This window comes from Anser cygnoides, chromosome 2 (assembly GCF_040182565.1).
Source record: "Anser cygnoides isolate HZ-2024a breed goose chromosome 2, Taihu_goose_T2T_genome, whole genome shotgun sequence".
In the NCBI taxonomy this organism is placed as follows: Eukaryota; Metazoa; Chordata; class Aves; order Anseriformes; family Anatidae; genus Anser; species Anser cygnoides.
In genome coordinates this window covers 85,314,628-85,329,197 of record NC_089874.1, presented here as the reverse complement: position 1 = coordinate 85,329,197, position 14,570 = coordinate 85,314,628, and the positions used below count along the sequence as shown (strand labels likewise).

The 14,570-nt window shown below is 36.4% G+C and overlaps 1 protein-coding gene across 7 annotated transcripts in view; it reads right to left on the bottom strand.

The window, feature by feature from the left end:
* DNAH5 (dynein axonemal heavy chain 5) overlaps window positions 1–14,570 on the bottom strand; it is a 145,882-nt gene that overhangs the window by 51,213 nt on the left and 80,099 nt on the right. For 6 of the 7 annotated variants that reach the window (XR_007158880.2, XR_007158883.2, XR_007158882.2 and 3 more), the window contains 8 exons: window positions 9,049–9,225; window positions 8,333–8,537; window positions 7,698–7,840; window positions 6,829–6,963; window positions 4,865–4,987; window positions 2,620–2,833; window positions 1,743–1,966; window positions 46–241 (listed from right to left, as the gene is read on the bottom strand). Coding sequence is in view for 4 of the 7 variants with exons in the window: in XM_048050198.2 (XP_047906155.2) it covers window positions 46–241; window positions 1,743–1,966; window positions 2,620–2,833; window positions 4,865–4,987; window positions 6,829–6,963; window positions 7,698–7,840; window positions 8,333–8,537; window positions 9,049–9,225 (1,417 nt within the window). In the remaining 3 variants the exon portion in view is untranslated. The remainder of the gene's footprint in view (window positions 1–45; window positions 242–1,742; window positions 1,967–2,619; window positions 2,834–4,864; window positions 4,988–6,828; window positions 6,964–7,697; window positions 7,841–8,332; window positions 8,538–9,048; window positions 9,226–14,570) is intronic. The other variant, XM_048050199.2, reaches the window with a different exon arrangement.

The window sequence follows — 14,570 nt, the reverse complement described above, 5'->3', positions numbered from 1 at the left end:
TTCCCTATTCTTGCCATATCCATGGTTATCAGAGCCCATCCTTACCAGTTCTTTCAGGTCCCTCCCTTAAGAAGTCAACAAAGAATGCATCAATTTCAGGATTCAGCAAAGCTTTTTTTTCTTCAAATTCCTCCTCAATGAGTTTTACCACAACTGTGTTAAACCACTTTACATCTTCTGAGGTTGTGAAACGATCAGCAATAACACACTTACATTCATGCTTCCACAGTTTTATCAGTACCTATTTAAACAAAAGACAAGGCTTGCAATAGAATACATATGTCATATTTTTAAATCATATTAAAACTGGAAAATAAACAGTGGTATGTTTGGCTACAGTCAGCAAAGAGACCTTGGGCTTCTCATTTTACCAAATAACCCTTTAATTTTATATTAACTGTGCCAGAAGCCTTTATCTAGCATTCCAAACTGGAGCATATTTAGCTAATGAAGCTTTTATTTCTGTAGCCTTAGGACTAGATCCATACATGGTAACACATGTTTATACACTCATAAATAACTTCTGTAAGCAGTTACATTTTAGATGGAAGTTGGGTGGAAATAACAGCATCACAGCATGAGCGATTTCATGCCAAACATAAATGTCACTCCCAACAACAAACTCAAAGTAGTTAGAGAAAAAAAATGTATAGGTGTTTATATTATTCCTTGTCCAAATTCAATTTACCTTTAAAGTCCTTCTGTTTGGTCAGAGGATGGAGTAAGAAAACCTAAAGGTTTTTAATTCTGGCAGCAGTATTTTTAATCCTATCAAATTACTACATAGTAGCAGAAAAAATTCCAAGTACTCCTTGAAGAACTCATTTGAGCCTACAGCACTTTGCATAACTGATGCATACTATGTCAGGTCTCAGAACTAATATGTAAATTCATACAATCAGATTTTGAGCAATATTTATATGTAAAATCACCTTAGTGCTGTATATTTTTAGTTTTGAAAATTAAAACCAATACTAAAATTTAAATTTCAGATATAGTAGAATGCAGGAGCTTATTCAACAACCAGGGAAGTACACTAAACATGAAGTGATTATGTAACCCAAATGTACAACAATTTTTTACCATAACCATTGCTTTTCCAGCACTTCATGTTTCACTGCTCAAAACACTAAATGGCTTTTCCTTAAAGTACCTGAAGGAAAACTGATGCATAAAGTTGTTTTGTGTTTTTGTTTTTGTTTTTTTTTTTTTTTGTTTTCCTGGAAGAAAGGTGGATTATGGAAAAAAAAATCACATTGACTTGTTATTTTCTCTTCCTTTTAAGTTGTTAGCCAGAAATCAATTTTTAGACAGATATTAGGCAGTGACTGAAAGTCTCAAGACACTAGCTGGGAGAGGAGAAATGTTCATCTAGTTTAACCAAGATAGATGAACTTCTATCTATTTAAAATAAAGTTCATTGTTTCTCATAACTTCCTTCGCTCCCTGCTTTTAAATAAACTAGCATTTGTCAGTAACAGTATAAAAGCTAGCCTTCTTCTCTCATTTAAAAAAAAAAAGTTTGAGTTATAGTCAAGTTCTTAATTCAGGTGGGACTGTAAAAGCTGAACAAAAATGTTGCGCTTGCCTCAGAAAAAGCTGAAAAATGTTTTTCAATCAAAAAGGATTTGTTTCTAACACAAATTCAAATGCCAAGAAGTTAGACTCTTCATCTTTTTTTTTTTTCCACTAATTGTATACTAATTGACTATATGACAAAAACACTAACGTGATGCACTTACCTTTGGTTCATTGATGACTTCTGATGTAGTATTCAGCATTCCTTGCCAAATTCTTGAGAGATCTCTAAGGTTGAAGATATAATGGAACTTGGCTGGTGTGGGCAACATTTTTAGCTTGGTAATCTGCCACAGCCTGCGTGTCAGTGGCACTAGCTTGGCTACAGTTTCTTTCACGTCTTCTGAAAATCCCCTCTCACTACAATAATGCCCTTCTCCAATTACACCTTTGAAAATGAAAATTGCCAAATGAAAGATTTTCTAAGAGGCATTAGCACAACAACAAGAGTTATGATCTTTTCAAGTGTGTTTTTGTTGTGTTTTTTTTTTTTAATCCCCAAAACCTTAAAAAAAAAAAAAAAACTTGTTGAAAGGGCTTCCCAGTCTTCCTTATTCAAATCTTCATTCTCTTGGTGTTACAGCATATCGTGCCACAAACACACTGGACATTTAGGTCTTAGTTAACCAGCCTCTGAAAGTCTACTTTAGTCTACCAACGCAGTTCACAAACCCTTCATATAGTCAATCACTTCTCTGAGAACAGTGTGTTCCTGTCTTTTGCAAAAGCCTACCTATTAATCGCTCATTCTTAGCACCAGTAGCACCTTAACAACTCTCCAGCATTGCCACCAAAATAAGAAATGGCCTTCATGCCTAACCCTTGGCATACCAATAGATCCTGAGATATGACTGGGCCCAAAAAATTGCAGATTACTGAAGTTGCAGGTGGGGAGCAAGTGCTGTAGGAAAACACATTGGTAAGCAAATTAGAATGGTATTAAGCCTAAATGTTAATCATAATATTTAGAGAGAGAGGGATAAAGAAAAAACAACTACCATTTTCAGAAATTGGATGGATACAAAGCTAATTTTTCTTTACCAAAAATTTTGTCAATAGAAGAATTAGATGGCAGAGTACAGTTGAACACAGAAAATTGTCTCTTGAGTCTCTGTGGAATGTCATTGCGGCCTCCCCCAGGATGGATCATGGCAGCCAAAAACTGAATATCCACAATGTTGGTAAATTCGCCTGGCTTTTCCAGATTATACATTCCATTCTGTTCCATAAGCTGCCTTACTATCTCATTAGTAACCTGCAAAATAGCCAGGTAGTACATAACAGAATATTATACACACAACTAAATGAAATAAAAAACATACTAATGTACTTGAAAGTCCAATAAAGAATATAACATTATTTTCTCCCTGAAGTCCTTGCTTTTCATTTGTTTGTTTGTTTCTGAAGAAAAAATGTACTGCTAGGCATAAGCATACTTAGATTGTCCTTTCCATTTGTAATATCTATGGACAAGAATCCTGGTGGGAGTAGAATTCCTATCTTAGAATTAAATCCTCATTCCCAAATTCAGTCTTGCTTGATTGCTGCATGATTTCCAATACTTCTGTATTGGAAACACTTCTGTCATGTATCTGTACTGGAAACACAAGCTGATGTATCTTCGTATGTTGCATCTGCTACCAAATATTTTGATGAAATTTCCATGTGTAATAATCAGAAATGAGAAATGTTTTTTCAAGCTGCAAACACAGGATTACTTCCATTAAAAAAAAAAAAAAAAAAGCAAGGTTCCTTTATTTAGCCATGAATGGAACCCCTTGCTTTCTTGTTTGACCAACCCATTGACAGTACACTGTAAAAGTATACTTCTCTAGAAATTCTAACATTTAATTAGTTTCCAATGCAGTATAGTTCAGACCTATCTTGCCAATGCAGATAATGATTACTTCAATTAGTTACCAAAAGCAGAAGTCAGTTCTTACCTGTCAAGTTCATAAATTTTAATTATTGTCTACAAAGCCAGTTTGCTATCACAATTTGTGTGCCAAGAGGTTTATTCTAACCAACATTTATTAATTGTTTTGAGTAAAAAATGATTATTAAAAAACAGTGTTAAAATTATATAGCCATGTTTTAACTGGCTAACTGAGAATCTCCAAGGCTCAGTTCTAGGGCTAGTCCTATTTAACATTTTTATCAGTGATCTAGATGCAGGAGAGTAGAGCATCCTCAGCAAGTTTGCCGATTATGCTAGAATCATAGGGAAGTGCTGTTGACTGTCTGGAGGGATGAGAGGCTTTGCAGACGCATCCAGTTAGATTGGAGCACTGGGTGATTAGCAACAGCATGCAGTTCAACAAAGGAAAATGCCAGGTTCTGCACCTGGGACACATACTGCGAGTACTGCTGGACACGTACAGACTGGGAGATGAGTGGCTGGGGAGCAGCTCAGCAGAAAGGGACCTGGGGGGTGCTGGTCAACAGCAGGCTCAACGTGAGGCAGTTTTGTGCCCCGGCAGGCAAGGGGCAAAACACATTCTGGAGTGCATTAAATACAGCACAGCCAGCCAGTCAAAAGAGGTGATTCTCCCGTTGTATTTAGCATTGGTGTGGTCTCACCTTGAGTGTTGTGTGCAATTTGGGGCTCCACAATAGACATGTCCAGATGAGGGCAACAAAGTTCATACAAGGGCTGGAAGACATGTCCTGTGAGGAGAGGCTGAGGACATTTGGGTTATTTTGTCTGGAAAAAACGAGGCTGAGAGGTGATCCCATGGCTCTCTGCAACTCCCAGAGGAGGGAAAGTGCGGAGAGAGGCACCGGTCTCTGCTCCCTGGTCACTGATGGCGGGATGGAAACAGCACAAAGCTGCGCCAGGGGTGGGTCAGGCTGGAAGTGAGGAAAATGTCTTTACCATGAGGGTGGTCATACACTGGAACAGGCTTCCTAGAGAGGTGGTTGATGCCCCACGCCTGTCAGTGTTCAAGAAACATTTGGATAATGCCCTCATTAATACGCTTTAACTTTCAGTTAGCCCTGAAGAGGTCAGGCAGTTGGGCTAGATGATGTTTGAAGGTCCCTTCTAACTGAACTGCTCTATTCTAGTCTATTCTAAACTGCTTGTTTAGTCAGTACACTTATTTTAATTAAGTTCATGATAATATAAAGCTGGACGGGTTCTTAAAAAAAAATACTTTAAAAACTAAGTGTAGATACCTTGTTTATCCTTTTATTGCCTGTCTGAAAAGAGAAGCCATTTTACAGTGTAACAAGGATACAAAGAAAATATTCTCTGCCCGCTTCTTTCCTTTTTTACAAAACTAACCTGATCTCCCCATTCATTTATTATGGGCATATTCACATCGTCAATGAAGACTGTCATCTTTTTGCCTGCAGGCGGACCATACGTTGTTCCCATGCGCTTGTCCACATAACTTTCTATCGTGCGCTGTTAAAAAGCAATTATTAATAAAATTAGCCCTTCTTTTTCATACATGATTCATTCATTAACCATATTATGGATAGGTATATAGTAAGTTTCTGTTACATAGATTTTTACAAATTCTGATTTAGAAGATTTAGACAACGCATTCTAGAGGTCATTGCAGTAATCCAACTAGACTGTCTGAAATCTCGTGCTCTACAGCATTAGGTTGGCATCAGATATATGAAATATACAGTGTAGACAACCATGCATTAGTTTCATAATTTTGAAGCCATCTCAAACTTTTCTTTTTCAGTTTCCAAAATCAAATAAGAAAAAATGATTACCAGCAGTAAGAGATAAAAATGTGACTAATAAATTTTGTCTGTTTGCTGATCTTCTCAATTTTAGGATACCATTTTAACATACTATTAAGATGCTTGTTTGACATTATTGCAAGAAATTAAGAAATCACCAGGCTTATTTTTGTACATACAAACACTAAAATGTATTGAGACAACATTTCAGTTTTTGTGATGTTAATGAGAATTGTAAAACGTATGCATCATCTTCATCTACATTTGTATTCTGCTAACGTAATTTATAGTCCATGTAGCTGAGGAGGACATTAAATAATCATTGCATCCACATGTGAGGTTAAAGGGAGGAGTATTCATCTTGAGAGGGAGCAGAGAGGAAATGGATAGGGGAAAACAGTCACGCTCATCTGTTTAATGCTAAAGCTTCCAGTCCTGAAATTCAGTTTTGTTAATTACTAGTCAGACACTGAGACCTTCAGCTAAGACAAGCTAAAACAATCTTTTGTCCTATTTCATAGAATAATGCAAAAATATCATAAAACTTCTAATGAATTTTAAGAATCTTTTATTGTGATACATATTTCTTTTGTCTGTCTTCTGCCAGTTCAACTACCTGCTAGCGTCTGTAACACTTTGACAAATTAAACATCTATTAATATTGCAAGATTAATATTGCAATAATCTGTCAGAAGTGATTCTTGATGACTTTTCCAGCAGACAACAAAATACTTCATAAAATCATAAAGTGATAATTCACACACACAAACTGAAGAGACTTAATGAAATATCTTCGTTTAGAAGCATGCTTACCACCACTTTTTTCCTTTCATCTTCTCACTATATATAAGCAAGCTATGTATATACTATATTATATAAGCTATATCTTATAGATGACACATTAAGTTTATAGACAGCACTTCTGCTTACAGCACAGACAGTGCTTAGGCTTGGCATATGAAACCACACTAAAAATATTTCCCGTATATTTATTGCCAGCAGGTTAAAGAATCTTGAGATAATTCAAAGTAGCTCAGCAGAAATTTAGACAGGCAGTACAATGCAGGATTTAAGGATTCATAGTTCTGTTTAGAGCAGCTGCACTGCATGTGTTACTTTTTAATGAGTAATATAATTTACTCAAAATGAAATTGCAGACAGCACACATTATGACAGATTGTTGTGGGTAGCACTTACTTTACACATGGATTTTAGTGAAATCTGAGTGAAGTTGCCGACAGCTCTACCCAATTAGTGAGAACTGATATATTTGACATAAAAATATTAAGTACGATCAAGGAAATAATAAGCATGGTATTGTAAAAGTCTAAGAATAGCTCAGTAATTATTGAAGAAGTTAAAGGACACATGGTTTACAGAAGTCTTTTTAAATCATGTGCTTCGTCCATTTCAGCAGGTTCTTTTTTGTTTCTGCACTCATCTGTAATTAAATAAACCACTTTCAGCAGTATCTTCCCAAGAAATTCTCAGTACATCCATTAGTCTCTGAATCCAGTCATGTTATTAGAAAGTGAATGACTACTATACCTGGAAAATTAATGGTGTAGTTGCAGATGAAAAATTCAAACTCTTAGCTATGTGGCTTTCAGGGTTGTATTTTGACATAAAACCTTTGATGATAACAGTCTTTGCAGTTCCTTGCTCACCAATTAGTAGGACAGCCTAGACAAAGACAACACAGAAATAAGATGACACACAAGAGCCATGTATTTTGGCAACACCTCACCAATCCCGTGTATCTTTTAAGCAGAGATTAAATTAGAAAAACTTTTAACAAGGGATATATAGAAGCAAAATAGTTGATGTCTTTGCAGGCCTCACTAGTTAAACATGTGCAGCTAATGGTCTTGTCAGTTAGCACAATTTAATGAGCAAAGGAGTGGATTATTCAAACAACAACAGAAAAAAGGAAGTACTGCCTAGAGCCTCATCATCTGAAGGATTTCAGTCACTGCTGTTATTTTCTATATACTGCTTATTTGACATAGTTTTGTTGAAGAAGGGGTTGCATACCCTAAATAAAGGTGTATGAATCCTGTAACTGCTTCATCTGGCAGAATTCCTATCAGCAGAGTCTGGCACTCCACTGCTCTTTGTTCTCCCCTGCAACTGCAGGAAAGAATCTCTTCTGCTCTGACCTGACTACACTGCATTCCCATTATTTCTGCAACTGGAGCGATGGGTGGTGGATAAACAGAAAATGCTGGAAGCATTAATATTCTACAACTCAAGTAATATTCACATGAACATAGCCCCTGGAATCACTATTATTGTTTTATATCATTAAAAAAAAATGAAATTCTTCCTCTAAAATAATATCCAGTTTCACTTCTAATTCAAAAACGTCATCATGCATACTATTATCATAATTTAGATGTGAAATACTGACAAAGTACCTTGCCCTGTTTTGCAATAGTTTCAATAAGGAAATCCATTCTCACATTGTCAACATTTGGCACAAGAATGGAGCTGTACTCTGGAGTGCTGCTACTAGGATATACATACTCTTCAACACGTGTATTCCAGTGCATCCAATTACCTAATAGAAAAGAAATGAACTTGATGTTTTATAAATACAAGGCATTGTCACTTATTTTACTTTCCATCAAGTTGACTTATCTGTCAGTTCCTTTAATGCATGCTATTCTCTGTAAATTCAGACCAAAATTATCTAAGAGTCTTACTTCTCTTAAACCCCTGAGAAGAGCAACATGGTCCACTGTTCCAGCTGTTTCCTAAAATTATGACAAGAACACAATTTTCCAGCTTGTCTATTTTTGTTCACTTGATAACTCATTAGCACAAAATCCATGTAGATTTCTGTAGCAATGTATCCACATTCTGAATTCTCAAAGGCAACAGGAAAAAGCTTTATACAACATTACCAGTAAAGTGCAGTTGTAAAACTAAACACAAGTTAAGCTTAAAAAAAAAAAAAAAAAAAAAAAAACTACATTAATTCTTGAAAAGAAGCACAATTTTAAAATAACTTTTAAGTTCTACCCCCAAAGCACTCAACAGGGTAACTAACCGTCGGATGCCACATAATAATCAAACATGGTATCTTCACTGCCTTCAGGAATACAGGGAAGATCAAGCTTTATTGTTGCATGATTTCGAAGCCAGTGCTCCATTTTGCATCTGTCTTCCAGTTCTAGTAATGCTCCAACACACCACATAAGAGAGAAGATGTACAACCTTTCCAAGTGTTTTGGAGTCAGTTCCCCTCCTTGCTCCTAAAGAATTAAGTTAAACTTTTTGTTTTGTTCCATTTTGTTTTCAATAGCCTGAATATTCTACTTGATATCGCTAGTAACATCAGTTTAAAAGCCTTCAGTTACGCTTAAATTTACTGATGTTTTTGTCAACTTATAGATTGAAACAGTACCTAGTGGACCACAAAAAAAACAGAAAACCACCCAGCAAATACCACTTTTAATCACCCATTACAGCATTTGATCTGTTTAATTTTTAGTTTATAATCTGGTAACAATCCATAAAATTAAAAAATTAAAAAAAAAACACCCTGAAGAAAAGCTGCTGATGCATGTTCTGTGTGTATTAACACCAAATCCGAAAGTGAAAAGAGCACAGAGCCTAGGTACTGTTTTCAAAAGAAAATATATTCCTCACCATCCTGCATCTTCATTTATACTCCAAGACATTAAAAAATCTCTCTACATAACTGCATGACTTAAAATTATCTCCATTAGATAAATAAACATAAAAAAACCTACACTACTTTACCTTAGGTGGGATAAGACCTTGCAGCATATTAATGCTCTGCATAATCACAAAGGCTTCCAGCATCTCAGTCTTGCTCTGCAGAGACTGAATACTGAAGCGGTGTAAGTCTGGGAACGATGAAGAGTACAGCTGACGTAGAATTTCAGCTTCTTGGAAGGAAAGCCTTTTCAAAAATCCCTGTTACAGAGTATAGTGAGAAAATAAATTTAATTCCCGATGCAAGTCAATCAGTTCGGCTCTGCTAATTCAAAAGATACTGTAAGCATGGAAAGTTGATTTTTCTTGAGAGGGGTGGGGGACTCAGTTCACTGGTTTTGGGGCACAGTTTGGCTAGCAGAAGGTCCAACTGTTTACTCAGGGATGGATAACTCCACTGGAGGTTCAGCACGGATACTGAAAAATAAAAGCACTCAAAGTTTTTAACAGCACAAAAAGCATTCTTTCAAGTATTTTTTAATCACAATTGCTGTGATTAAACTCTGCAAAGAAAGAATATGTATTTAACACAAGTTTGATTTGTTCTTCACAACGTTAGCTTTTAGCAGTGATACACGGTACCCCTGAAACAACCGGCAATTGCAGAGAAAAAGTATTTCAGGGAGGATGACTACTGAGTGTCCATGAACTTATGCTGCGTGCCTGATTAATAGTAGTATTTTTGTTGGGAATCTCTGTATCTGTAATGTTGGATAAACAAAACCTAATTAAAACTGTTTTATAAGATCATAGAACAGTATTTGTTCTTTGATGCCTGTAGCTTAAAGCGGTAACCTGCTTCTTAGATTTACTCAGAAGTCTTCCATTATTTCTGTGGTGGAATGCTTCTTATCTATTTCTCATGAATTTATTTCCCACATAAAATATACTCATCAGCAAAAACACTTGCAGATTCTTGACCAAAATTCAAACTAATATTTGGAACAAATTGAAATACAGTAAATACAATCTAAACATAACTTTTTTCTCTTTTTTATTGTAAGGGTGGTTTAATACTGAAACAGATTTCTCAGAGAGTCTTCTGGTGTCTATGTTGAATGTTGGAACTATGGAGATACCCAAAACCCACCTGGACACAGTCCTACACAACCTGCACCAGCTGTCCTGTTTTGAGTGAGGTGGGTTCAACTACGTGGTCTCCAGTGACCCTTTCCAGCCTCAACTGTTCTGTGCTTCCATGATTGCTTTCCATACATCTAGCTACATAATCTTCTGAAACTTTCTTTTCTGGTCCAAAGCAAATAACTAATTACAAATAGGTAGATGTATGAAAAAGCTTTCTAGAGACAAGTACATGGAAAACAATGAGCAAAAGATTAAATGGCAGAACTACTTAAAATACATATCTGGAACTTAACCAGCTGTTCAGAAAATATTAGGGTAGATTAGAAAAGGTGGTAAAATATTGTTGCTTTTGAAGGCATTGATGAGTAATGGAACAAATACCTTTGATCACTTTGCAATATCTGCTTAAGAAGCATGTTAGACAAGACTACCAATATGGCAAGTTTCAGATCTCTTTCAGTTAATTTGGAAATTGCTTATGCCTTGATATATGATATCCCAATAGGTTGCTACATTTAGGTATTCATAAATTATAATCACAGGAAATCTAAATATATGCAATGTTCTCTTAAGCTATCTGTATTTTATTATTTTTCAAAACGCTTTTGAAATATCAAACAAATCTATGTTCACTTCAGCATCTCAGAATTAGGAACTAAAGAAAAAAACTTCATTTAATTCTGTTAGTAAAATAAGTAAACAATGCAAGATTAACAACTACACTGCCTGCTGGAATACATACTATATATCACGACAAAATAGATTCAAAGGAAGATGGACTGGAAAAGTCATCAAGATGTTTTGTTTTTGAAGTAAAAACAAAACAAAAACATAAACATGCTATTGGCTCAAATGATAAATAACTACACGTTGCAATTTCACAGTCAATTTCTTTTTTTTTTTTTTTATGTAGGGAGGGTGGGGGGAGAGAAAGGGAGGTTGGAAAGGTTTTTTCATGTTTTCTTTTTAACTGTTGCTACCACCAAAATAAAAGCATAAGATCATTATGGAATAAGTGAAACTACTTCTGTGCAACACTTACATCAAAACAACTAAATTTAGTCTCTGTATCACTTTGAAATAAGGAGGTAAATCAGGTCTGATAAAGCAAAATTAAATGCCTATTTTCTTTGGTTTTGCTGTCTTTTCAGCCGAACCTATAGCTCGATTTAAACTGAAACATTCAACAGGCTGTTGTCTGCAAATAAACAAGGAGGGAATACCAATACAAGGAGGCAGATCTGTGAAAACCTAACATCAGTAGGCTGTAGGCAGTGATGTAAGTATGGAAAGGAACAACACAAGTGGAATCTCATGGAATTCACTGTCCTAGATGCATATTTTTTCATTTACATTTTTCCAAGTATATGTACTGATTAAAAAAAAAAAAAAAAAAAAGCCTTGCAGAAATATACATAAGGCACGTGTATTGACTGCATTTATTTGCCTGGGTAAAAATTTGTTAATGGCCAAATTATTAGGAAACTTACTAAAAAGTTATTTTCTTCCAATAAGAATGCACACATTTTGAGCTTGGCAAAGAAACATATCAAATGAATTAGTGATGATTCTCAAGTGCTGGTGTGATTAAACAGCTCCATATGACTTCATATCATTGTAAAAGGGAAAGGCTGTAGGCAGTACTAAAGAAATATGGTAACACTTTAGCAGTGAAGTAACATAAATATGGGGAATTATATTAATATTCCCATAACTAGAAAGGAAGATAATGCATGGAAGATAATGCATCCAGACGCATGGACAGTTCTGGAACAAAACACTGGGAATTTGCGGTTAATAAAAGAGCAAAAAGTAATGTGAAAATTTGTCTCATTTACTAAACCACAATTCATCTGTCATTAGAAAACTTCAGTAAGGAATCACGTGTTTTGGAGTTCAGTGGATTATCTCTCAAGCAAAACTGGCTTGGAATATTTGCAAATTGGCTCTTGCTGCATTTAAAACAGCTAAGCATCCACTATTTGAAAAAAAGAAAAAACATATATACCAGCAAAAATAATTACATTAATAATTGTGAGAAAAGCCCTATGGAAAACTCATGTAAAAGATTTTGTGTGTTAAAAGATACTGAAAAAGAAAAGATCGAGAACAGAAAATAACAAGGAGGATCATTATTAAAAGCATAGGCAGAGTACATGAGAAAGCATGTCTTTCTAAGAGTTACATTGCCATCTTCTTTAAGAAATAGAACATATCAAGTCTTATGGCCTAAACTGTTAATATTTGTCTCCAAAGATATCAACATTTTCATACCAAGAAAGGCTTCCCTTTGTTCCTTCAGGTGTGAAGGACCAGAATGAAAATAGTTACTAAGCATTATCACTACAGAGTCCAAGCATAAACACCTCACTTCTTTTGTTTTACTTCCTAAATGAGTTGGAGGTAAACTCTCTTAAATGCAACAGCAGCCAGAGCACTAGTAGAATGTTTGTGTCTCCTGGGGGATTTCTGACAGAGATGCAGTTTATCAGATAATAAATTGAGATCATGCTGGAGATTTTATAAAGGTTGGAGAGCAGAAAAAAATGAATATTCCCTGCTATCCCCAACCTTCACAATAAAACAAATTAAATATTTCTAAAACTATGGTGAAAATTTTGCAGAAATCTTTCCTCTTGCCTTAATTTTGCTGTTCTTCCAAAACACTTCCTCCTGTCTTTATTTTCGTTTTGTTGTGAATGAAAATATCAATATCCCAAAATACAAGATTCAGAATGCTAGGGGCGCTCAGGTAGAAAAAATAAGATTAGGTACCAGAATAATTAGGAAAAAATATTTGACTCAGGTGCACTAACATCACTAATCAGACTGAGGAAAAATTAAAGCAAAAGGTGCAGAGATTCTTTCTTGTGCTTTTGGATGAATTTCAGTAGGGAACTGGGTTATAATTGAGACATCTTGCTACAATGTTAGTTTGTGCAGTTCCTAACTAGAGGTTGTGTTACAGGTTGGTATGGACCTTATTGAATTATCAATAAATAAAAATAAAAAATCAGGAAGAAAACAGCATGTGTGTTATTCTTTCAGTAAGAAGAAAAATACATCTTCCAGCATTCATTAAAAGATAAAAAATTGAGAAAATGAGAAGCAGCATAGGGGTTTTATGATTTTTTGAGAAATCTGTTTTCTGTACGGAGAAGCTTTTGTAACAACAGCAGAATGCAAAAGTAATTGAGTTCCAGTAACTGCATCATATCTGCCTCCTTAGACCTGCTGGCCACGCTTCTTAGTAGATGTACAGTGCAGGATGCAGTTGGTCTTCTTTGCTACAAAGGCACACAGTTCATCTACCAGTACCCTTCAGCTCCTTTTCTGAAGACCTACTTCCTAACCAGTCAGCCTGCAGCCTGTGTTGCTTCATGGGCTTATTCCATATATCTTGCATTTTCTTTCATTGAACATCACAAGCCAGTACCCGTCAGCCAGTTTCTCTGGTCTGTTCAGGTCCCTCTGAAGAAGCAGTCTGCAAACGTGTTGAGTATCTACTTCATCCCCTCATCAGTGTTGCCTAACTTGATGAGAAGAATTTTGTCCCTGTTCAGCAGTCTTTGTTCCTCAAAGTCCCCTGGTCATAGAAATCGAGCCTCTGCCTGTGACACTTGACACACACTTAGGTATTGACCTGTTGGATGCGTACACTTCTACCTGAGCCTTTCATGCGAATAGTGGGATCAATAACATCACCTGGGTCCCCTTGCCCTTCGTCGTCATCCCCAACAGCTCTGCAGTCACTTTTGACAACCTCAGCATTGTCCCTATAAGTTTCATTGCACCCTTGTGGATGAGCAACAAGGGTAAGGAGTCTGAGGACATGAAAGCCTTAGCAGTCTGTCTGCTACAAAACTTAGTCCCTCACAAGCACCAAACCTCCATTGCTGAGTCACAACAGAAGGGCATCTCCAACACAGAGGGGAGTCTCTGATGACAATCACACTCATTTTCCTCTTCATTGGTTAAAGCTAAACCAGTTCTGATGCCTCCCCACATGGGTCTTGTTTCTCCTCACCTGTTCTCAAGGCATTATGCCTCTTCTACCATTTTAGATCTGCAGGTAGAAAAGCAGCCTCCCTTCTGTTGCCAGTCGCAAGTTTCCAGGCTTCCTTATCTTGGGAGTTTGTGTTCACCAAACCTTTGAATTCAGTCTCTTACAGACTCTCTTTCTTTCCGTTAAATGATGCTGCAGTATCTCCGCAAAGACCCTGCTGATCTCCGATTTGTCTTCCCTGAGGGCACACGAGTCTTCTCACCTCTTCCCCCAACTCCTTCACCTGCTAGTTCCATGCCCAGGACACACCTCCCCCGGGGGCTCCACTGACTCCAGGCACTGTCTTCTGCTCAGGATTTGGACAGGTGCATACTGTCTCTCTCTTGATTTCTGTCTCTACTGAAATCACTCATACACTAACAGCTGATCCAGTCAGTACCAGAGACCATGTCCT